General features: G+C 47.8%; 1 protein-coding gene across 6 annotated transcripts in view; it reads left to right on the top strand.

Moving 5' to 3' along the window:
- The window catches only part of ELAPOR1 (endosome-lysosome associated apoptosis and autophagy regulator 1), an 88026-nt gene extending 69210 nt beyond the window's left edge, over positions 1–18816 (top strand). For 2 of the 6 annotated variants that reach the window (XM_065533041.2, XM_065533043.2), the window contains 14 exons: positions 2127–2304; positions 3019–3147; positions 3545–3635; positions 5293–5398; positions 5652–5789; positions 6541–6804; positions 8344–8517; positions 11263–11443; positions 11765–11861; positions 12401–12502; positions 13688–13814; positions 13893–14071; positions 14590–14755; positions 16796–18816. In XM_065533041.2, coding sequence (XP_065389113.1) covers positions 2127–2304; positions 3019–3147; positions 3545–3635; positions 5293–5398; positions 5652–5789; positions 6541–6804; positions 8344–8517; positions 11263–11443; positions 11765–11861; positions 12401–12502; positions 13688–13814; positions 13893–14071; positions 14590–14755; positions 16796–16837 — 1974 coding nt within the window. In that variant the 3' untranslated portion in view covers positions 16838–18816. The remainder of the gene's footprint in view (positions 1–2126; positions 2305–3018; positions 3148–3544; positions 3636–5292; positions 5399–5651; positions 5790–6540; positions 6805–8343; positions 8518–11262; positions 11444–11764; positions 11862–12400; positions 12503–13687; positions 13815–13892; positions 14072–14589; positions 14756–16795) is intronic. The other 4 variants (XM_045385422.3, XM_065533042.2, XR_012416893.1 and 1 more) reach the window with 4 other exon arrangements.
- The last annotated feature ends 4502 nt before the right edge of the window (positions 18817–23318 follow it).

Genomic DNA, 23318 nt, shown 5'->3' with positions numbered 1-23318 from the left:
GGTAGTAAGTGGTAGGAAGGAAAAAAATAAACCAGGATTAGAAGAGAGAGAATGATGAAGGGTGGTGCCGCTATTTTAGAAGGGTAGGGATGTCCTCTCTGAGGAGCTGACATTTGAGCAGAGACCTGAAGGAGATGAGGGAGAAGCCTGGAGCTTTCCAGGCAGCGGACACAGCAGGAGAGGAGGCGGTGGCTGGGCCTGGTGGGTGGAGGAACAGTGTAAGTGAGCGGGGAAGGGCTTGAGGGTGCACGGAGAAGGATCTGGCTGAGCTGTCTCTAAGCCAGAGATTCTCAAGGGGATAGAACTAGGAGTTGGGAATTCTGTACTCAGCACTAAGCATGATGCTTGGCTCTTAGGATGCATAAACATTTGCTGACTGGGCGGCTGGCTGAATTCTCCCTTTCCTAACTAAGCATGGGTTAAAGTCTGGTCATTAACAATGAATATTTTGCATAGTCATCTCTTACCACCACCACCTCCCCCACATATTTGGGGCATCATCCCCTTCCCCGGCAGCCAAGAAAGAATGGCTGTGTCTTGTCAGTTGCACCTTAGACTCAGTTCTGTGGTGTCTGGAATTCTGTATGACCTTGTAAACATTATTTTCATTTTCTTGGTCTCAGCTGACTCACTAATACAAAGCGGACAATTAATCCTGCTGCTCTTCTCCCTCCTGTTCATAACATGTGACTGAATGTGGCTGTCTTTCCTCCCTTCTGCCCCATTCTCTTCCCTCCCTGGGCTCACACCAAGACCCTCTGGGTCAGTAGTGTGCTTGCTGCCTGCAAGCCCGGGTGTCTACCTTGGTCTGACCCCTGCCAGGGCCTTTAGATGCTGGCTCAGACCAAAGCCTGCATTCCCGCCTTGCAGCACAGCCAAGGCCCAGCTCAGAGGAGGAGCACTGAAGCACGTGCTTTCGGGAGTGCGCATGAATATGCATTCCCCAGCCATTCCTTGCAGACTTCTGCTTTGTGCCTCATTCCCGCACTGGCTCTGCTCAGTCTGGTGATTCAGTTTGTCTTCTGAACAGTCTTCTAAAATCAAGGGACACACCTTGAGCTGGCTCCTGTGATTATGTTTCTGACCTTGGCTGTGCCTCAGTTGTTTCTCAGGGACCAGGATGGCCCATCCATTGGGGCCACTGAATGTGCTGCTCCAAGAGCTGGCCTGAGTCAGTTTGCCAGCTCCTGGGACCCTCCTCTCCCTGAGAATCACAGGAATCAGGTGAGGTTCAAACCTGGGGCTCTGGCTGCTGCAGCCCTTTGCAGGCAGCAGGCTGAGCTGAGCAGGGGAAGGAGGAGCCCAGGGCTCCCCATCATTAAGGCACTCTGTGTCCCTCCTTCAGGACTTGTTTCTTATCTTGAAAAATATGGACAGAGGCCTTATTCATCCTTCTTTTTCACATGGATGGTATCTGCACAGATCATGTTCACCAACCCCTCAGTGCAACCCATAAGGGCACTTTTTTGTGTGTGACTCGATCTAAGGGCCATGTGGGAAGAATGGAGCTGCCCACCTTCACCCCTGCCTCAGCCGGAGTCTCCTGCGGGTCATCGCCACTTCTGCACCCAGTGCAGGGGTCACGTTCCATTCACCTCTGAGACACCAGATCTGGCACATAGATGCATTAGGCTTTCTGTAAACATTTACCCAATAAATAAAACAGCAAAGAATGCACCCCTCAAAAAATAAGTTGGGACATCTCTGCCACCCCCTCAGTCCCCAGGGGGCATCTGAGCCACCTCCACCCTGTGCCTTTCTGTGTTCTGGGATTTTCACCAGCTGCGCTTCCTGTGACCTTGGTAGCAATAAGATTCTACAGTGGAATCGGAGCTTTCTCTAAGACAACTGTTCCCATATTCTGTGTCATAAAGTCTTCATTAGAGCTATTCCTTGTCACCCAAGCAACATTCATTTGGCAGACAGTGACTGAGCACAACCAGGAATCAGGCACTGCGCTAGGTGCTTGGGATACATCTGTGACCAACACAAAGTTCCCCACCCCGGGGGAGCTCTCATGTGGCCCAGAATCTGGATCTCTGCCCCCAACCCCCATCCTCAAGGCAGAGTCCCAGAGACGTCCTAAATCTCACACAGGCTGAGTTGTGCTTAATTCATTTCTGCAGACACAGCTCATGTACAAATGGGCCAAGCCGAAAATCTGTAGCGAGGACCTTGAGGGGGCGGTGAAGCTGCCTGCCTCTGGTGTGAAGACCAGCTGCCCACCCTGCAACCCAGGCTTCTTCAAAACCAGCAACAGCACCTGCCAGCCCTGCCCATACGGTTCCTACTCCAATGGCTCAGGTAACCGCCTCACCACCCCACTCCCTGCAGCACACCCATCCCCACATCGACTGTGCGGGTGGGCTGCGTGGGCACTCAGAGTGGCCAGTTGAATGCAGACCCCGCCCTTCCAAGGGAGGCAGTAAGGACCAGGCCACCTCTGAGGACTAAATTCAGAAGAGAGGTCAGGGCTGGCCTCGTCTGCAGGTCAGAGTCAGACTTGAGGCCGCCTTCCTTCCTCCTCACTCCAACTGCAAATGTGACTCAGGCCTGAAAGTGCCCAATCCTCAAAGCAGAGCTTCCAGCATATGGCAGAGATGCTGACTAGAAGGCTTAAGGGGCTGGGATGACCAGCTCGACACAACCAAAACCTATAAGCCATGCTGCCTTGGGGTGATTGTGTACCTGTTAATATGAATGCATTTAATGATAATATGACAATAATATGAATTACATGTATCAGACTAGAGATACAGTTAAGTTTTGAAATGAAAATTGGGGTGGGCAAATAGGATGGTTGGCATATTGGAATGAAGGCTTAGTGTTTACATCTTGAGTTAGTTAAATACATTGTCAGAATGTTTTTGAGTCCACTTGGTACAACTTCCTGCAGCGGTACTTAGCAGCCAGGCTTGTGGGCTGCCCACGACTGTTGCCACTTGTCTGTGTGGCAGCAGCTCCAGTCAGAGTGACTGCAGCCTTCCCACTGAATGCATGGATCTTGTGGTTCCCCAGATTGTACCCACTGCCCTGCGGGGACTGAACCTGCTGTGGGATTTGAATACAAATGGTGGAACACGCTGCCCACAAACATGGAAACGACCGTTCTCAGTGGGATCAACTTCGAGTACAAGGGCATGACAGGTAATTGCCTCTCCCTGTGCCATGAGCTGTCAGCTCCCTGCACACCCTCAGTTCTTCCAACTTCACATTTCTTCATAATAGTGATGTCTGAGAAAAATAAGCTAACTATGTCATGCATTCCCTTGAAAGTTCCATTCCTCATGGACATATGTTCTGCCAAGACGGCTTTAGAGGAAGGAACAGAGCTAGAAACATGAGCGTGCACTTCAAAGGTCTTGCTCTGAGAGCTTCAGGGTCTTTGACCAAAGTGGCAGGATAAGTAACATGGTTCATGTTCAGTGGTGGTTCTGGGCGCCTCAAAAGATGGTGTCAAACCTTCCTTCCAGAGTGTCGTCTGGGTGCACATTTGCCTTGCACCCAAGAGCACAAGGCATTAACTCTTCCCTTTCCTTTTCAGGCTGGGAGGTGGCTGGTGATCACATTTACACAGCGGCTGGAGCCTCAGACAATGACTTCATGATTCTCACTCTGGTTGTGTCAGGATTTAGGTGAGGAATCCAAAGCACAGGGGAGTCCAGGCCAGCGTGGCCATATCCGATTCCCACGTATTTTGGAATCTTGTAGAGGAGAGGCCTTCTGGGGTTGTGTTTCATTTCATTTCAAATGTCAGTTGAGAACAGAGGGCACAGTCATATTTGACCAATGTAACCAAATGCTAATACGTTTTTCAAGTTGCTGTCCGTGTTGATTTACCAACTGCTCTCTCATCCCGTATAGCTTCTCCCTCCATTAGCCACATGCTATTCCAATTTTTTCACCACACAGCATCACTTAAGATTAGAAAAAAATAAAATAAAATAAAAAATAATACGGTCAGAAATGTCCATTGCCAGTTCATCTTTATTTGGGGCAAGAAGATTGGGAAGGACTGTTCTTATTATATTTGTCCCCATATCCCAGGAAGACGTAGGGCAACAGGAAAATTTGTTTCCCACTAAACAAACACACAAACACACCTCCTGGCAGTGTGGTGTGGTGGAAGGAACACTGGACTGGAAGACAGGGCACTTGTGCTTTGCCGCTTACTGGCTGTGCGACCTTGGGAAAAGTCACTTCACCTGTTCAGGCTTCGGGACCCTCATCCATAAAACCAGTGTGTGATTTAGGACTCACTGAGGTTGAGATGGTTTTTCTAGCCCACTGGTTAACACAACTGCGTAGACATAAGCTGAGAACTGGAGGTCCTCAGAATTCAGGAAATGGCTCAAGCCAAAAGGAAAGCCGTGAATGAATTTCCAAGGCCAAAGTGAACTCTTCTGCCCATATGTGCTTTAAGATAAGGGGCAGCCACTGAATGTGCTTCCCCAGTGCCAATCTGACGCCTTCATTCCCTCCTTCGAGGTCCCTGCTTCCCATCCCTGGGATGGTGCTCAGTTTGCCTTCCCTTAACATACATTACTCAGAGCTGGCCAGATAAAGCCTGTGTTTGCAAGGCGAGCAAACTTTTTAGGCTTTTTGGAATAACACTCAAAAAGTACTTTCCAATTTGCAAATCTCATCATCACAGTAAAGTGCTGCCTCATCCCCACTACCACCCCAGTCTGCCTGGGCATGGCTCTGTCTTTCCAAAGGAGGACCAAACTGAGGACTTTGCTGGATCACAAATTCCGCTCCTTTAACCCCGGCAAATCTCCCCAGTGCTGGAGAGAGAGCTGCTGAGCAAATGTCGACAGTTTACAGTCTTAGGATAGAAGTGCTTCTCAAACTTAAATGTGCGCACGAATCGCCTGGGAATCTATTAACATGCAGATTCCGATTCACTGGCCTGGGAGGAGCCTGAGGTTCTGCAGTTCTAATAAACTCGAGGAGATGGCCGAGCTGCTGGTCTGTAGACCATATTCTGCTAGTGAGGTGATACAGCATTTTGTAAAGGACCACCACATCTGTCATGCATTCAGGTCTGCCTGCAATGATGGCAGGTAGGTGAGAAAGATATTTCATCACCTCCATTTCACAGATGAGGAAACTGTGGTTTGGCTAGGTCAAGGTCACATAGCTAGGAGGGCACAATTGGATTTAGTCCACACACTTTCCATCATACTCAGAACCTAACCCTATCCCCCGGCAGACCCTCTGCTGTTGTCTGGGCTCTTCAGTAAGCACTGCCTGGCCTCTAGAACTGACTTTTAATTTCTGCCCCTATAGACCTCCGCAGTCGGTGATGGCAGACACAGAGAATAAAGAGGTGGCCAGAATCACATTTGTCTTTGAGACCCTCTGTTCTGTGAACTGTGAGCTCTACTTCATGGTGGTACGTTTTTCCTTTCTTTGCCCGCTAGAGGGCCTCCAGGGGAGGGTTACCCCGTCTGCCCCATTGGTGTGTCCACGTGACTGACACCCCCCTTGTAGTGATTCCACAGAGGAAAGGCCCAGACTGACCGGCAGGGACTTCACAGTTTAACAAGGGTCTCACCAACTGTGATGGCACCTGGGACGGCAGCCACATGGGCACCCACTTCCCCTCTGGCCATCGCACCCTCTTCACTTGTCTGTCCTGGGTTCAGGGTGTGAATTCTAGGACCAACACTCCCGTGGAGACGTGGAAAGGTTCCAAAGGCAAACAGTCCTATACCTACATCATTGAGGAGAACACGACCACGAGCTTCACCTGGGCCTTCCAGAGGACCACTTTTCATGAGGCAGTAAGTTCCTCCCCTTCCTCAGACCCTCAGCTCCCAGGGGAGACCCTCTGAACGCAGGAGGATTCCTAGCATTAGCTTAAGTGTGAGTCTGAAGTTCAGAATCCAAGGGTGAGAAGGATCTTAGGGAGTCAAGCAGGAAACTGCCTAACCCAGGCCTCTGAGCACCACCTCATCTGTCCAGATGACTTCCTGGAAAGATGACACTAAGAAATAAGCTGGCCCTCCTTGTAGTCCCTGCCCTGATACATGTGGAACCACACTTGTTGTTGTTTTTAATAATAACAACTCTAGTTTTATTTTCTTAACTCAAAGGAATACAGGCTCATTGCAGAAGACTCAGAAAATAGAAATAAACAAAAATAAGAAATAAAATCAGCCATAATCCTACTACCCAGAGATAAACCAGTTAACATCTGGACCATCTCCTATACACTGTTTGTTTCTGTACAAATACATTTTTGCCTCTTTTACAAGGAGAAAACTTGCTTTTTTCATAAAACAGTATATATTATGTATTTTCCCCATGGTACTTAATATTTTTATATGTCCTATAAATTGTTCAGTCTCATTTTAAAATGACACCAAATACATATAAAGAGCTACTGGTAAGTGAGTAAAGAGTCGGATGCTTCTAAGATTCTTCTTGAGTATCACAGGATGGAAGATTAACTACCTTGCTCTTTCTAGAAGCCTCAATTGTTGCTGCTGTCTCAGGCCTCTCCCCTCTCCCCTCTTGTTTCCTTGTCTCCAGAGCAGGAAGTACACCAATGACGTTGCCAAGATCTACTCCATCAATGTCACCAATGTTATGAATGGTGTGGCCTCCTACTGCCGTCCCTGTGCTCTAGAAGCCTCTGATGTGGGCTCCTCCTGCACCTCTTGTCCTGCTGGTTACTATATTGAGCGAGATTCAGGAACCTGCCATTCCTGCCCCCCTAACACCATTCTGAAAGCCCACCAGCCTTACGGCGTCCAGGCCTGTGTGCCCTGCGGTCCAGGGACCAAGAACAACAAGGTACCTGCAGTCTGGCATTTATCCTAAACCTGACCCTCTGCTTGGATGAGCTCAGAAGATGCTGGCTCTTGAGTGGGGTTCCTTAGAGGCTGATCCCCAAGTGCTCCCCCAGCATACTCCTAGGTTGGAGTCCTGGAGGACACCCATCCAGGCTGTGACTGTAGAGGGTGAGCAGGGCCTTGATTTCCAGGGTCCAGGACTCAGTCACTGACAAGTCTCCTCTTTAGTGGCAGGTAAGACAGGTTGGTGACCGTCTGGCCCAGGGGGTTATTTGGCAGGTGTGCAGAGACCCAGAGGGAAGGAACAGTGGGGTGGGGCCTGTGGCTTATATTCAGCATCGTTCAATCCAGCCTGTAATTATGGAAATCTACCCCTTCTTTGGAAAGATAGAAACCCAACCATTGCTGGGACATATGATAACTGGCATTGCTGTCTTCTATCCCAGTGGCTTCTCAGCTTTACAAGTATAAGGATTCCTTTCCTAAGTGGGAAGAGGCTGCCTGCAGTGGCTCACACCTGTCATCCCAACACTTTGGGAGCCTGAGGTGGGAAGATCACTTGAGCCCCAGGGTTCAAGGTTGTCATGAGCCATGATTGTGCCACTGACCTCCAGCCTGGGTGACAGAGCAAGATCCTGTCTCTAATTTACAAAATAAATTTTAAAAAGCACCTTAAAAGCTAATAAATAAATAAAGTGGGGAGCAGTGTTGTTGCCCCCATGTACTTTCTGCATCTGAGAAGTACTTACGACTAACAGCTCTCAGATATTAATCGATGCTTTTAAATGAATTTGTATTTTACTGATCACAACTATACGCACATACACCTGTAAGGCACTATCAATATGTACTCTGCAAACGTGGCCTAGTTCATCTGCGCAATGAAGTGCAGTGATTCTACAGACCCCTGGCAACCTCTTTCCGGTACCCTGGACTTTTGCTACAACCTTCCTTCCCTGGAGCTCCCTCTGCTGCTGTGCGAGGGAATGACAATTGTGTGCGGCTGCTGCTGAATGGTGACCCTAAAACAGAGCAATGAACGGGTTTATGGGAAGAAAAGCCCCTTTCTGAGTTCAGTTTCCTACAGAGAACCTGAGAAACAGGAAGCAGAGTTCAGTGAGTTTTACACTGTGAGGGGGTGAGGAGGGAGCAAGAAAAATTTCTCTTCTTCCATCTCAGATACCCTTTTCTGGTTAGTACCTCATTGTCTTCTGCTGGAAAGTAAAAAGGATCCTCTTGTGTCTTGAGAGGCTTCTATAATCTAGGCACAGGAATAAGGCTATAGAATTTGACCAAACTCCCTTCTGAACAATAACAGGTTTGGGTTTGTCCATCACATATGTGCTAATAACTGAATGGCAAATGTACATAAATCCCCTAGTGCCTGTTTCACTTCTTTTGCTAGTCACCCCTAATCCTTTCTTCCTCCTCTTGACCCCATTTGGGCGGGACCAGACTGGGGAGAAAACTGCTATTCTCGGCTGCGGCCCCTCAAGGCCCTGCCTGACCAGTGGGCCTGACCCGTCCCTCTCCCCGTCAGATCCACTCTCTGTGCTACAACGATTGCATCTTCTCACGCAACACTCCGACCAGGACTTTCAACTACAACTTCTCCGCTTTGGCAAACACTGTCACTCTTGCTGGAGGGCCAAGCTTCACTTCCAAAGGGCTGAAATACTTCCATCACTTTACCCTCAGTCTCTGTGGAAACCAGGTAAGGTATACCAGTTGACAGGGTGAGAATTGAATGGGGGAGGCCCGCGGATCAGAGGCCAGAGACAGACACAGGAGAAAATCAGAAATCCTTCAGGCAGCAGGGGGTTGAGGAGCTTCAAAGGTTTTTAAATATTATTCTCCCTGAGGACTTTTTTCCCTCAAGTTAAATAATCAGGATTATAAACACTTAAGAAAATATAGATGTTTAAAATAATGTGTTCTTGCTGGGTGCTGAGTGCGGTGGTTTACGCCTATAATCCCAGCACTTTGGGAGGCCGAAGCAGGTGGATCACCTGAGGTGGGGAGTTCGAGATTGGCCTGACCAATATGGAGAAACCCCGTCTCTACTAAAAATACAAAAAAATTAGCTGGGCGTGGTGGCGCATGCCTGTAATCCCAGCTACTCGGGAGGCTGAGGCAGGAGAATCGCTTGAACCTGGGAGGTGGAGGTTTGCAGTGAGCTGAGATCGCACCATTGCACTCCAGCCTGGGCAAAAAGAATGAAACTTCGTCTCAAAAAATAAATAAATAAATAAATAAAATAAAATAAGGTGTTCTTTTACTTTTACCTGATCTTTATTTCCACAGAATTAGTCTATTTAAAAATATGAAGGAGGAAGGCCGGGCGTGGTGGCTCACGCCTGTAATCCCAGCATTTGGGAGGCCGAGGTGGGCGGATCACGAGGTCAGGAGATCGAGACCATCCTGGCTCACACGGTGAAACCCCGTCTCTACTAAAAATACAAAAAATTATCTGGGCGTGGTGGCGGGCACCTGTAGTCCAGCTGCTCGGGAGGCTGAGGCAGGACAATGGCATAAACCTGGGAGGCGGAGTGTGCAGTGAGTCAAGATCGTGCCAGTGCACTCCAGCCCGGGCGACAGAGTGAGACTCTGTCTCAAAAAACAAAACAAAACAAAACAAAACAAACAAACAAAAACCCAGAAATACGCAGGAGGAAAGGTTTTTTTCCCTTCCTTGAAAAAGCGGTCTTCAGCAATCACTGCATTTGTCGCTTGTTTTCTAGAGGCTGGATAAAATCAGCTGTTTCTAGTTCATCCACATGTCTCTTTGCTGACAGCATGAAAGAAAGTAACATGAAATGCTTTATAAGGAAAGATTGTCACCATCAGCCATTTCATGCTGCTGCAAATATTTCAGATCCAAAATTCAAAGGCAGAAATGCAAAGGTTAATCCCACCGCTGCACTTGACTAGATTGCAAATAAGCCACAATTACCAGTTGGAAAGTTCATTTCAAATGTTACGAAATAGGCTGGGCACGGTGGCTCATGCCTGTAATCCCAGCCATTTGGAAGCCAAGGCAGGCAGATCACCTGAGGTTAGGAGTTCGAGACCAGCCTGGCCAACATGGTGAAACCCTGTTTCTACTAAAAATAGAAAAATTAGCTGGGCATGGTGGCACACGTGTGTAGTCCCAGCTACTCGGGAGGCTGAGGCAGGAGAATTACTTGAACCCAGGGGGCAGTGGTTGCAGTGAGCCGAGATCGTGCCACTGCACTCCAGCCTGGACAACACAGCAAGACTCCATCTAAAAAAAGTTACAATATAAAGTGCATCTTGAGCATCTCTTCTTTGGTTCTTTTGGTGGTAAGGCCTTTACATCATAGAGCTCTGACCCATCTTCTGCAGCATGCAAAGAACTTGATGGGTTTTTATATAGAGAACATGTCAAGAAAGAAACTAATCTATGAAAGATTAGAGATAGGTGTCTCTATCTTGTTTTCAGAAGTCTTCGAAGAAGTTAAAATGAAGCCTCAGGAGTAACAGGTCATGATCACTTAGGAAATAAGACTGAATAAAGCAGGCTCCATGTAGCAAAAGTGTCATTCAGCGAATTATGGAGAGCAACGAAGGTGGTGATTTGGGGAAATGGTGTATTTTTTTCTCTACTCCTTTCCTGTTTAGAAATGCTTATGGTGTACTGCCACACTACAGATCCTTAGTTCAAAGACAGAAGAACTCTTTATTTTATTGTATTGTAAAGGTTTCCTTCAGTTTTCAAGCTCATCTACTTCTTACAATCTAGAGAAAAAAAAAAAAGGCTGAGACACCAGATTTAGCACTTTTTTTTTTTTTTTTTTTTTTTTTTTGAGGTGGACTCTCATTCTGTTGCCAGGCCAGAGTGCAGTGGCATGATCTCCGCTCACTGCAACCTCCGCCTCCCGGGTTCAAGCGATTCTCCTGTCTCAGCCTCCCAAGTAGCTGGGACTACAGGTGCGCACCACCACGTCCAGCTAATTTTTGTGTTTTTAGTACAGACGGGGTTTCACCACGTTGGCCAGGATGGTCTCAATCTCTTGACCTCAGGATCCACCTGCCTCGGCCTCCCAAAGTGCTGGGATTACAAGTGTGAGCCACTGCACCCGGCCAGCACCATTTATAATAAAATATATAACAATGAAAATGTTGGCTCACCCCTGTAATCCCAACACTCTGGGAGATTGAGGCAGGAGGATTGCTTGAGTCCAGGAAGTGAAGGCTTTGGTGAACTATGATTGCACCATTGCCTGGGTGATAGATCAAGACCCTGCCTCAAAAGAAAACAAAACAAAACCAGAAAATCAAATCTATCTCGTCATTAGACCTGGGACGAATCATTCCCCTGCAACATACCATTGGAACGCTGAAAATTTAGATGTAAAAAAGCCTTCCCTATTCCCTTCTGGGAATTCCTCTGTGACCACTCACTTCTTCCCACTTCTTCCTCCCACTCCCCCACCAGGGTCGGAAAATGTCTGTGTGCACCGACAATGTCACTGACCTCCGGATTCCTGAGGGTGAGTCAGGGTTCTCCAAATCTATCACAGCCTACGTCTGCCAGGCAGTCATCATCCCCCCAGAGGTGACAGGCTACAAGGCCGGGGTTTCCTCACAGCCTGTGAGCCTTGCTGACCGACTTATTGGTGAGTAACTCTGCTGCCTCAGCCTTTTGAGAGAGAGAGAGAGTGCGTGTGTGTGTGTATGTGTAAGAGAGTGTGAGGTTACCAGGCTGGGAGGTAAAAGGCCCCACATGAGGGGCCCAACCTCTTGACCTGTGTTTTCTATTCCACTCTGTGTGCAAAGTGCTCCCGGGGACTCTGACAAACCCTTGTTTCACCCTTTCATAAGTCAATCAGGGATGTGATGAGATGAAGTGAGGTTGGATGTTGAAGGTATTGGAAGAATTGAAGTGGTTGCCAGCTAATGCTACTAGCGAGAACTAATTAGGAGCTCTAATTTGGCAGGGGTGACAACAGATATGACTCTGGATGGAATCACCTCCCCCGCTGAACTTTTCCACCCGGAGTCCTTGGGAATACCGGACGTGATCTTCTTTTATAGGTGAAGATGAGAGGCTAGGCTACTGCAAGTGAAACCTAGGACTCCTCCATAATTTCTGCTGCATCCCTCCCTCTCTAGTCACCTACTGCTTATCAAGCCAGAACATGTCTGAGGTCTAGCAGATCTGCCCAGTCATGATAGCTAAAGGCTGGGAGTTTAGCTATCTAATCTGGGAGTTTAGCTATCTGGATCAGGAACTCCTGATCCCAGCTTCTTGGATATTATTGGAGCAGATCTGCCCTAGAGGCAAGGAGAAATATTGGATGATCTGCAGTGGACTTCCCTTCCAGCCTAAGCAGGCTCCAGTGGATGCTAGCCATGACTTTCCTAAACCAGGGCATTTCCCCCTTGACTACATATTGTTGATCCCCACCCTTTCCACGTATAAACCAAGGCCTGTGCACTCCCTGTGTGCCAGGCTAAAGCCCAAGTCCCGACTTCCCCAGCAAGGGAATTGCTCCATGCGGATTTCACTTGGTGGCTGTCCAGGAACACAGCTGAGTGACTCATTCCCCCCTGGGGGCTGGCTTTCTCTGCAGGTCCAATGATGTGACCCAGTCCTGCAGTTCTGGGAGATCAACCACCATCCGTGTCAGGTGCAGTCCACAGAAAACTGTCCCTGGAAGTTTGTCGCTGCCAGGGTAAGCCCTGCAAAGGGGTGTGACGAAGGCCAAAATCTCCCTTCCTTGAAGTCATTCCATCCTGAGATCCAGAGATTAGTGAAAAGAAGAAAAAAGAAAAGAGTTTGAGATCCATTAATGGGCTCTTAGGGGCAGAGTCATGGCCCCAGACCCTCAATCTTCATATGGCAAGAATGGGGTAGAAGGAAGAGTGAAAGCTGCTCTCATATTCCTGGTCCATTATGGTGGCAGCTGCGTAGCATAGTAACCAACAGCTCGGCTGAGAGCCAGATTGAATCATCTCCTCCACTAACTAGCTATGCTATCATGGCTATATTTCTTACCTTCTTTAGGCCTCTCATTTCCTTATCTGTAAAAATGGGCATAATGCTAAATTCCCTCAGCGGGTTGTTTTGAGGATGAAATGAGACAAGGAGACTTTAGGACGTTTCATGATCTCTGGCTATTATGAGGATTAATAAAGGTTTAGGGATCCTAGGAATCTCTCTGCAATGAAAATACCCAGTTCTGAGTTTAATAGCTGAGTGAACTAAATCAAAAATTTCCAAATGACTATGACCACAGGACACCCCCTCCCCTCCCCGCATAACAGCAACTAACATCTTGATAGGCACTGGCGTCTCAAGGAAGACATTTTGGATATGCTGCGCCTAAACAACTGACTGGGGAGATGGGGAGCAAAGCAGGGCGTCTTGACCCAGTAGTGGTGTCTGAGTGTCAAATCCCTGTTCTTGCCGTTGTAAACATCACAATAAAGTACATAACGGGTATCCATGACCGGAAGCTCATTCCTGAACCCCACCTCAACTCCAATCCCATCACCAGGAAGCTGCATCAAAGTGGCTATTGCAAATGTCACAAGTCTGTGGGGAGGACGGGAACCTCAAAGAGGTTGGTGGGACAGCCGCGCTAGAGCTCAGACACCTTACAATAGCTCTCATACGATGTCAGCAAAAACATAAACGGGCAGAGGGTGGAGAGCCCATTGGAGGCCAGGAAGGCCTCTTATCAGTGAAATCAGAGATCAAAACCTGTGTTAAGGACTAGTTGGAAGGATCCTGGTAGGGCTAACGGTTTGGGCAGGGAGAGGGTGAATCAGGCAAGCTATGAGACAACAGGCCCCCAACCAGATCTTCCCCACCAGTCCAGCCAGTGAGAGCTCAGGCCTCTTTTCTGCTTTGCTAGAACGTGCTCGGATGGGACCTGTGATGGCTGCAACTTCCACTTCCTGTGGGAGAGTGCGGCTGCTTGCCCGCTCTGCTCAGTGGCTGACTACCACGCTATCGTCAGCAGCTGTGTGGCTGGGATCCAGGTGGGTTTCCTTCTGATCGGGCACTCCCACGAGAGAAGGGAATGAGAGATCTGAGTTCCTTGTTTTTCTCCCCAACAGAAGACTACTTACGTGTGGCGAGAACCCAAGCTATGCTCTGGTGGCATTTCTCTGCCTGAGCAGAGAGTCACCATCTGCAAAACCATAGATTTCTGGCTGAAAGTGGGCATCTCTGCAGGCACCTGTACTGCCATCCTGCTCACCGTCTTGACTTGCTACTTTTGGAAAAAGAATCAAAAGTACATGATGCGGTATTGGAGTTTGGGGATGGACAGGGTTGGATTATTGATCAGGGAGAATATCTGAAAGTGTAAATTAATGAGGTTTTTCTCTGGAATTGGCTACAGACTCTGTGACTCTGGCCAGAGACTTGTTGAACCACTTATCCAGTGCATGGTTTGGTTATCCTGACTCCTGAACAGGATGGTACCACGTAGCAATCTATAAATGGATGTTAAATTCTCAAAAGCAAAGAATATCCTTAATTTGTTATTCTTAACAATACAGAGAATGACATTAAGATTTTGATATTTCTATTAAACTTTTGAGATCACAGAAACAGGCTGAAGGAACAAAGATCACTGAACTGGGAACCACGATTCCTTCTAGTCCCGCAGCCCTGACACCGTTTTACCATGCTTCAGTCTCCTTACCCTTGGCATGGGAATAGGACCTGTTTGTAGGCCAACTTCTCTACCTCTTTCCCCCTTATTCCCACATTTTGGGATCTTGTCTTTCCCATCCTCCTGTTTTATAGACTAGAGTACAAGTACTCCAAGCTGGTGATGAATGCTACCCTCAAGGACTGTGACCTGCCAGCAGCTGACAGCTGTGCCATCATGGAGGGCGAGGATGTGGAAGACGACCTCATCTTTACCAGCAAGAAGTCACTCTTTGGGAAGATCAAATCATTTACCTCCAAGGTAGGGGGCCTGGCCAGTGCACTGAGGTCAGCCTGGAGGGCTGGAGGAGACACTGCTCCTCAGACACTGAATGGTCCTGTACCGTTCAGGGATGGGCGCCCTGCTCCCCACGCCCCATACAATTCCATTTCCCCACTCTGAAAATCCTGCCTTCTGCCTTCTGTATTTCTACACCAATACTCTTTCCCCCCGGGGCCCAAGGCTGCTCTTGATCAGGCTCCTTCTCTCTCAACATCTCAACATGTACTCCAGTTAGTGAGCTGCTTGGGCCCTTTCACTTCCAGAAGGAGTACTGAACCATCCATGTTGTAAGAATCATCCCCCACCGCTTTTTTTATTTTCACTGAAAGGGGGAAAAGATGATCTCTGGGATCAACTTCTGATAGAAGTCAGGCTCTCCTTTGACCAGTGGGAGGCGCTGTCCTCCAGGTGTCTGGGTCCAGTCCTTTGAGAGCTGAATCATAGTTCAGTCTCAGCTGTTCCCCACTGAGCAATTCTGAGCTGGGAGGGCTGGGTGAGTTTGTGTGGGTGGGTGAGTATGAAGCTCATAAATGCAATACAGACAATACTGTCACTGGGCGTGGGGCCAGCTGAGAGCATTCAAGCACCTCCTCCAGGACTATAGCCCTCTGCAGCCCCACTCTGCCAGTGCCCATATCTGACTACTGCTCTGAACCAGTTCATCCCAATAGGAGTGGGTGGGGAGGGTAGAAAGAGGAAGGAGTGTATTGGGAGGTGGTGAAGAGAAGGACCGTGCTTGGGTGTTCAGACTGCTGAGTCTTGTTTCCTTTGTGCTGACCTGCTAGGGAGACTCCCTTGGCCTCCTTAGACTGCGATTTTTTTTTAAACCAATGGGAGAACAGTTCACCCTGAGACTCTTGAGTCTATCTGGGACTGCTAGAATTCAGCAAAGGTGCAAAGCAGGGGAGTTTTAAGATTTTTGGCCCTGTAATCCCAGCACTTTGGGAGGCCCAGGCTGGAGGATCTCTTGAGGCTGGGAGTTCAAGATCAGCCTAGGCAACATTGCAAGACCCCATCGCTACAAAAAATAAAAAACATTTAGCTGGGTGTGGTGGAGCATGCCTGTAGTCTCAGTTACTTGGGAGGCTGAGGGGGGAGGATCACTTGAGCCCAGGAGTTGGAGGCTGCAGTGAGCTATGATTGTGCCACTGCACTCCAGCCTGGGCAACAGAGCGAGACTCTGTCTCTAAAAAACATGTATTTATTTATGTATGTATGTATTTATTTATTTATTGAGACGGAGTCTTGCTCTGTTTCCCAGGCTGGAGTGCAGTTGCGTGATCTCAGCTCACTGCAACCTCCACCTCCCAGGTTCAAGCATTTCTCCTGCCTTAGCCTCCCTCGATGCTAGGACTACAGGTGCATTCCACCACACCTGGCTTATTTTTTTTTTGTATTTTTAGTAGAGAGAGATTTCCACATGTCAGCCAGGCTGGTCTTGAATTCCTGACCTCAGGTGATCTGCCTGCTTCGGCCTCCCAAAGTGCTGGAATTACAGGCGTGAGCCACTGTGCCTGGCCAAAAACATTTTTTTGAAAGAAAAAAATATTTTCTTTGTTTTTTTTGAGATGGAGTTTCGCTCTTGTCGCCCAGGCTGGAGTGCAGTGGTATGATCTTGGCTTACTGCAACCTCTGCTCCTGGGTTCAAGTGATTCTCCTGCCTCAGCCTCCTGAGTAGCTGGGATTACAGGCGCCTGCCACCATGCCTGGCTAATTTTTGTATTTTCAGTAGAGATGGGGTCTCACCATGTTGGCCAGGCTGGTCTCGAACTCCTAACCTCAGGTGATCCGCCTGCCTTGGCCTCCCAAGTGCTGGGATTACAGGCATGAGCCACCACACCCGGCCTAAAAGAAAAAGATGTTTATTGTTCTCCAACTGACACTGAAGGGAGCAAGCAGAATAGAGGGTATCTAATTTCTGTATTTCCACAAAGCCACTGAAACAGTAATTTCATAAGGGTTCCTTCTGTCACCTATTTTCCATTTCTCTCCTTTGTCCCCAAACTTGCCCCTGTGCAGCAGCCAGCTCCTGTCACCATCTCTCTTTCAGAGGACTCCTGATGGATTTGACTCAGTGCCGCTGAAGACATCCTCAGGAGGCCCAGACATGGACCTGTGAGAGGCACTGGCTGCCTCACCTGCCTCCTCACCTTGCATAGCACCTTTGCAAGCCTGCGGTGATTTGGGTGCCAGCATCCTGCAACACCCACTGCTGGAAATCTCTTCATTGTGGCCTTATCAGATGTTTGAATTTCAGATGTTTTTTTTATAGAGTACCCAAACCCTCCTTTCTGCTTGCCTCAAACCTGCCAAATATACCCACACTTTGTTTGTAAATTATGCCCTTGCTTGTATCTTGTTTCCCAAAATGGCCCATCCGCCAGAGCCATAGCTTTGTCTGCTCATAATTCTTACAGCTCTGGAATGAAGATATTTCTCTCTTCTTAAGTATAGAAACTATTTCCTCTGTCCTCTAACTTAAGTGCAGAAACAGCTGGGAGCTTTCCTCGCATGCCCTCAGCTCATGATCTCTTTAGGAGAGAGGCTGGGTGAGAAGGGTGTCGGGGTTCCCTGGTGGACAATCTTCATAGCAGCCTGGATCCATTTCCCATGGATAACCAGCTCAAAGGGAGTGAAATGGGTAGTCTGAGGGCAAGGTGAATAAGGCCTGGGTAAGAAAAGGCTTGAAAAGCACAAAGAGAGGCAACAAGGAATGGTTTTGTTTTTGAGACAGGGTCTCACTCTGTCACCTAGGCTGCAACAGTGGCGTAATCACTGTTCACTGCAGCCTCAATCTCTTGGGCTCAAGCTATCCTCCCACCTCAACCTCCCAAGTAGCTAGGACTACAAGTGTGCACCACCAGGCTCACTAATTTTTGTATTTTTTTTGTAGAGACCAGGTTTCACCATGTTGCTCAGGCTGGTCTCCAACTCCTGGGCTCAAGTGATCTGTCCGCATCAGCCTCTCAAAGTACTGGGATTACAGGCATAAGCCACTGCACTCAGCCTTTTTTTTTTTTTTTTTGAGACTGAGTCTGGCTCTGTCGCCCAGGCTGGAGTGCAGTGGCCGGATCTCAGCTCACTGCAAGCTCCGCCTCCCGGGTTTACGCCATTCTCCTGCCTCAGCCTCCGGAGTAGCTGGGACCACAGGCGCCCGCCACCTCGCCCGGCTAGTTTTTTGTATTTTTTAGTAGAGACGGGGTTTCACCATGTTAGCCAGGATGGTCTCGATCTCCTGACCTTGTGATCCGCCCGTCTCAGCCTCCCAAAGTGCTGGGATTACAGGCTTGAGCCACCGCGCCCGGCTTGCACTCAGCCTTTTATTTGTTTTTTAAACCAGGTAACTCATTCCCTTCTCTTAAGTAAATGATAGATATTCTCACTGAAGCCAAAGGAAAAAGTTCATGAAGAAAATGCCCAAAGCCCTGTGGATACATCTCCCTATTTTTTTTAAACCTCCCACTATCACTCTATGACACTGAAAAGAACCAGGTAAGCCCCAGACCCAGATGTTCCAGCCTTATCCTCAATTGGGTTTACCCACAGAGATGGCAAACCCCTGTCAGTGAGGAAAATTTCCCATCCTTGAGTGCCCCCATCCTAGAAGTTTGGGCCATATTATGGAACAGGGCTCTCTTATTTGAAAAGAGCACAGGGAGGCCAAGATTTTAATGGGGCACTTCAGGGGATCCAGCCCACAATGGCATGGGCCTGCGGTGGCCGTGATATCTGCTTCTAAGCTTACCATCTGCTCAGGCACAGAATCAATGTCTAGACTGGCCACAAAAGAAACTGAATCCCAGGCCCATACCCCAGCAGCAGAATCAAACCAGTCTTCAAGGAAGGAAGGCTAGGAGAGTTTAACAAGATGTTCACCGGGCCCAGCATGGTGGCTCATACCTGTAATCCCAAGGCAGGATGGTCGCTTGAGCTCAGGAGTTCAAGACCAGCCTGGGCAACATAGTGAGACCCTACCTCTAAAAAATTTAAAAATAAACAAGGTGTTCCCCAAGCTGGGATACTTCTCACTTTTAAGCCCCTATCTTTCTCTCTGTCTTTTGTTTTCATTCTCAATTGCTTTGTGTGATAAAAAACTAAGGAGACTTCTGGTCCAATTTCTGGCAACATCCCTTCTGAAAGGTGAGTAGAGTGGGTGTCTTCTATGCCTGTTTTCCCCGATTTTACACCAACTATTATCAATGAACTTTTAAGTACCTAGAACAGGTAAAACCAGAGCAAGACTTTGAATTACCTTCTTCTTGGGGCCCAGCGCAGTGGTTCACGCCTGTAATCCCAGCATTTTGGGAGGCCGAGGAGGGCGGATCATGAGGTCAGGAGATTGAGACCATCCTGACTAACATGGTGAAACCTCGTCTCTACTAAAAATACATAAATATTAGCTGGGCGTGGTGGCGGGCACCTGTAGTCCCAGCTACTCGGGAGGCTGAGGCAGGAGAATGGCGTGAACCCGGGAGGTGGAGCTTGCCATGAGCCAAGATTGAACCCCTGCACTCCAACCTGGGTGACAGAGCGAGATTCTGTCTCAAAAAATAAATGAATAAAATAAAATAAAATAAAATTACCTTCTTTCTTCTACTGGCAATTCTGCCTGCATCACTATCAGGCTAGGGTGACCTTCCCTTGGTCAAGCCCCAGTTGCCCATGATTTGTGCCTGTGTCCTTTCTCCAGTAACCATTTGGTGACAGATGGTAGATACAGAAAGGGGATGGCATTTGCAAGTGACTGGTCTGCCACAAAATACTCATCTGATCAGCCACTGCTGCCCTGGTGATGGCTTTGTAAGAGTCAATGAGAACTAGAGCCATGCTGTGGTCCCTGGCCATCAACAGTGTTGATGATGGCAGGGAGTCGTCTGGTTTAATAAATCCAGTTTTTCTTTGGGTAGCCACATTCTCCCTCCTTCTGTAGGAGTCAAGCTCTCAGAACCTGTGTCCTTCCCCCAGTGTGGATGCAGATATGCAACTCCTGAGTTCCGGCCTAAAATCTTCTGTAGCCTCAGCAATACCCAGGCACCTGCCATCTCACTGAATAGCTTTCTTTTGTGACAAAGGCCACAGACAGCCCTTAGACTATTCTGGAAATAGTAGGAAAAAGTACATATGTTTTTTACTTCTTTATTCTGACTCCACTGATTTTAGCCATAATACTTTAAGGAGCTACTTTTTACTACCCTTACCGTGCTGACTTCTGCAGGTCTGCCCTGTGACCTGTCAGGAACTCCTGAGTTACGCTACCGGGGTCACCTGTTGCTCCCCTAGCAAGTTAGATGTGTCATATATTTTTAGCAGCTTTGTTGAGATATAATTCACATATTATACAATTCACCTTCAAAACATACCATTCAGTGGCTTGTGGCCTACTCACAGAGTTGTGCACCCATTTGAGAGCGAACACATGTTCAATTTTCTTTTCTTTTTTTTTTTTTTTTGGAGACAGAGTCTTGCTTTGTCGCCCAGGCTGGCATGCAGTGCCATGATCTTGGCTCATTGCAGCCTCCCAGTCCTGGGTTCAAGCGATCCTTCTGCTTCAGCCTCTCCAGTAGCTGGGATTACAAGCATGCGCCACCACGCCTAGCTAATTTTTGTGTTTTTAGTGGAGATAGGGTTTCACCATGTTGGCCAGGCTGGTCTCAAACTCCTGGGCTCGAGTGATCTACCCACCTCGGCCTCCCAAAGTGCTGGGATTACAGGTGTGAGCCACCGCGCCCAGCCTACATGTTCAATTTTCTATGAACAAAGTCTTTAGTCTTTGACCCAGGGCTGTAGTGGTCTGTCCAAACTGTTGTTGGTAGAGGGAGTGTGATAAAATGTTTAAATCTCATTTGGTTACCTTGAGTCCTGGAACACACAGTAACTCTCATCCTGTAGTCATCACCTGTACTTGGCTGGGAATACAAATGAAGATTGTGGTGTATTCAAGCAGCAGGGTTTTTGTTTTTGTTTTTAATGCCAACAAAACTTCTTTTTGTCTGACTACATTAAAGATAAGACTGACTATATTTATACAACAGAAACTTTGTAATAGATTTTTTCAGCTTTGTGAAATAGAATTTTTGTCTCATCAGGACTGATCGGATTTCCTTTTTACTTTGTATTCCAAGCATTAATAGTTTGTTAGAAGATGGGTATTGCATGTCACTTTTTTTGTTTTTGTAAAATAAAAACATACCTTACAAGTTGTTTTTCTTGAACATGGGTTGGGTGGCTGGAGGAGTGAGTGGGAAATGTAAATGTCCTGGAAGCTTAAACTAAAGAGGAGAAGGATTCCACATTCGCAGAGAGGCAGAGAAAAGAGCACAGACTTTGGAACAAGATGGACATAGGCTAGAAACCTCCCACTGCTTATTGAGGAATCAGTCAATAACCAAAGCCTCAGTTTCCACAATAATAAAATGCATCTAATGATACCCAACACCCCAAGATTGAATGAGCTCAAAAGAGGTAACTCATAAACCATCTCGCTCTGTTGCCCAGGCTGGAGTGCAGTGGCGCGAACTTGGCTCACTGCAAGCTCCGCCTCCCAGGTTCATGCCATTCTCCTGCCTCAGCCTCCCAAGTAGCTGGGACTACAGATACCCGCCATCAAGCCCAACTAATTTTTTTTTGTATTTTTTAGTAGAGACAGGGTTTCACCGTGTTAGCCAGGATGGTCTCGATCTCCTGACCTCGTGATCCGCCTGTCTCAGCCTCCCAGAGTGTTTACAGGCGTGAGCCACTGCACCTGGCCTGCTTAGGTTTCTTTCGGGGAGCATGAGGCCAGCCACATAACAATAAATCCACAAGTAGAAGCAAAATTAGCTTCTTTGGGTGTGAGGTAGATTATTACAGACTAGATGTGGAGAAAATCCTAGACGATATCAAGGGACTACCATTTCCCGGGGTCGCTAGATTTTTGCAATCTCTGCTCACTGCAGCTTCAGCCTCCTGGGCTCGAGTGATCCTCCCACCTCAGCCTCCTGAGTAGCTACAGGCATGCGTCACCACACCCGGCTAATTTTTGTACTTTTTGGAGAGACGGAGTTTCACCATGTTGCTGGTCTCAAACTCCTGGGTTCTAGAGATCTGCCCACCTTGGCCTCCAAAGTGCTGGGATGGCAGGTGTGAGCCAGCGTGCCTGGAGGGATTTTTCTGCTTCAGAACTTCATTCCAGTTGAGGGCACTTGATCCCCAAAAATAATTCTCTCAGCTATTAATAGATGAGTTGGGAACGTCACACTTTTCAGACTGAATGCACTAAGTGCCAGATGTTCTTCGTCAGGGTCCTTAGGTAATTTCTAGCCTTCAAACAGGCCTCTCCCTGCGAGTGCTTCCCACGCCAGTATCAACCCCCTGCTCTGTAGCCAGAGCTCTTTTTCTTTTTTTCATGAAAACTTTTCTGGTAAAAGGCAGAAAACCTGCTAACCAAATTCTAAAAGAGGGTGTGGCAGCTCACGCCTGTAATCCCAGCACTTTGGGAGGGCCAGGCTGGAGGATCGCCTAAGGCCAGGAGGTTGAGATCATAGTGAGCTGTGATTGTGGATTGCACCACTGCCCTCCAGCCCGGGTGACAGAGGCAGACTCTGTCTGTTAAGAAAAAAAAAAAAAATTCTAAAAGAGCTGGAACACTCAGAGCTGTTTTTCTAATACATCTGATGGCACTCAAATGTGTCATCTCTGATGGCTCCTTATTGCTGCCAGGCAGGAGCAATTGGCAGCAGCCCCCACCTACACTCCAAGGCGGGTTGTTTATGACCCACATCTACTTTGACTGGGTGGTACCTGGGTTGTACTGGTGGTTAAATATTTTGAACATCACCCCTGCTTATAACATAAAAGTCCAAACTCTAAGAAGGAAAGTAGAAAAGAAAATGCATTCATTTGGCATCTCTGTGTCAAGCCTGGACTTCATGCTTTCATGGCATTGCCTTTTTTCATTTTCAGAACAGTCCTGGAGGCAGCTACTATCCCCATTACAATAGAGGAAGAAACTATGTCTCCAACAGATTCAGTTAAGTGGCCTACCAGATCCCTAACAGCCCACCCTGCTCACCCTCCCAACGTTGTTTCTATTCTAACCACACAAGTTTTTGATGGTCTCTGAGTCATAAGCACTTTCATGCCTCCAGCACTAGAATGTGCTCTCCTCTCTGCCCCTCTGCTTCCTTTTTCACCTCACAGATCCCACTCCGCCTTCCACGTCATCCCACTGTGGGAAATAACAGGGTGAAAACAATCCCATGGGAGTACTGCTATGAGTCTTCATGAATTCAACCATATATCGTGCAATGCAACAGACAATCAAGCTTGAAACTGCGGGGCAGGGAGAGGGGTATGGAATGATGTGGAAATGATTTTAAGAATTTCCCAATCACTGACAAAGAAGTAAAATACATTATCAGGTGACCAGGCAAGAACATACTTATGACTTGGTCTCAATCTCAAGGAAGACAATTAACTGGGAAGCACAGAGCAACGCTGAGTATTAAGAGATAGAGAAATTGATTTAGGGTTGCAATACAAAACTTTATGAATAATTTAAGAG

Source organism: Macaca fascicularis, chromosome 1, assembly GCF_037993035.2.
Source record: "Macaca fascicularis isolate 582-1 chromosome 1, T2T-MFA8v1.1".
Classification (NCBI taxonomy): domain Eukaryota; kingdom Metazoa; phylum Chordata; class Mammalia; order Primates; family Cercopithecidae; genus Macaca; species Macaca fascicularis.
Note: the sequence above shows the minus strand (reverse complement) of the source record. Positions and strands in the feature narration are given on the sequence as shown.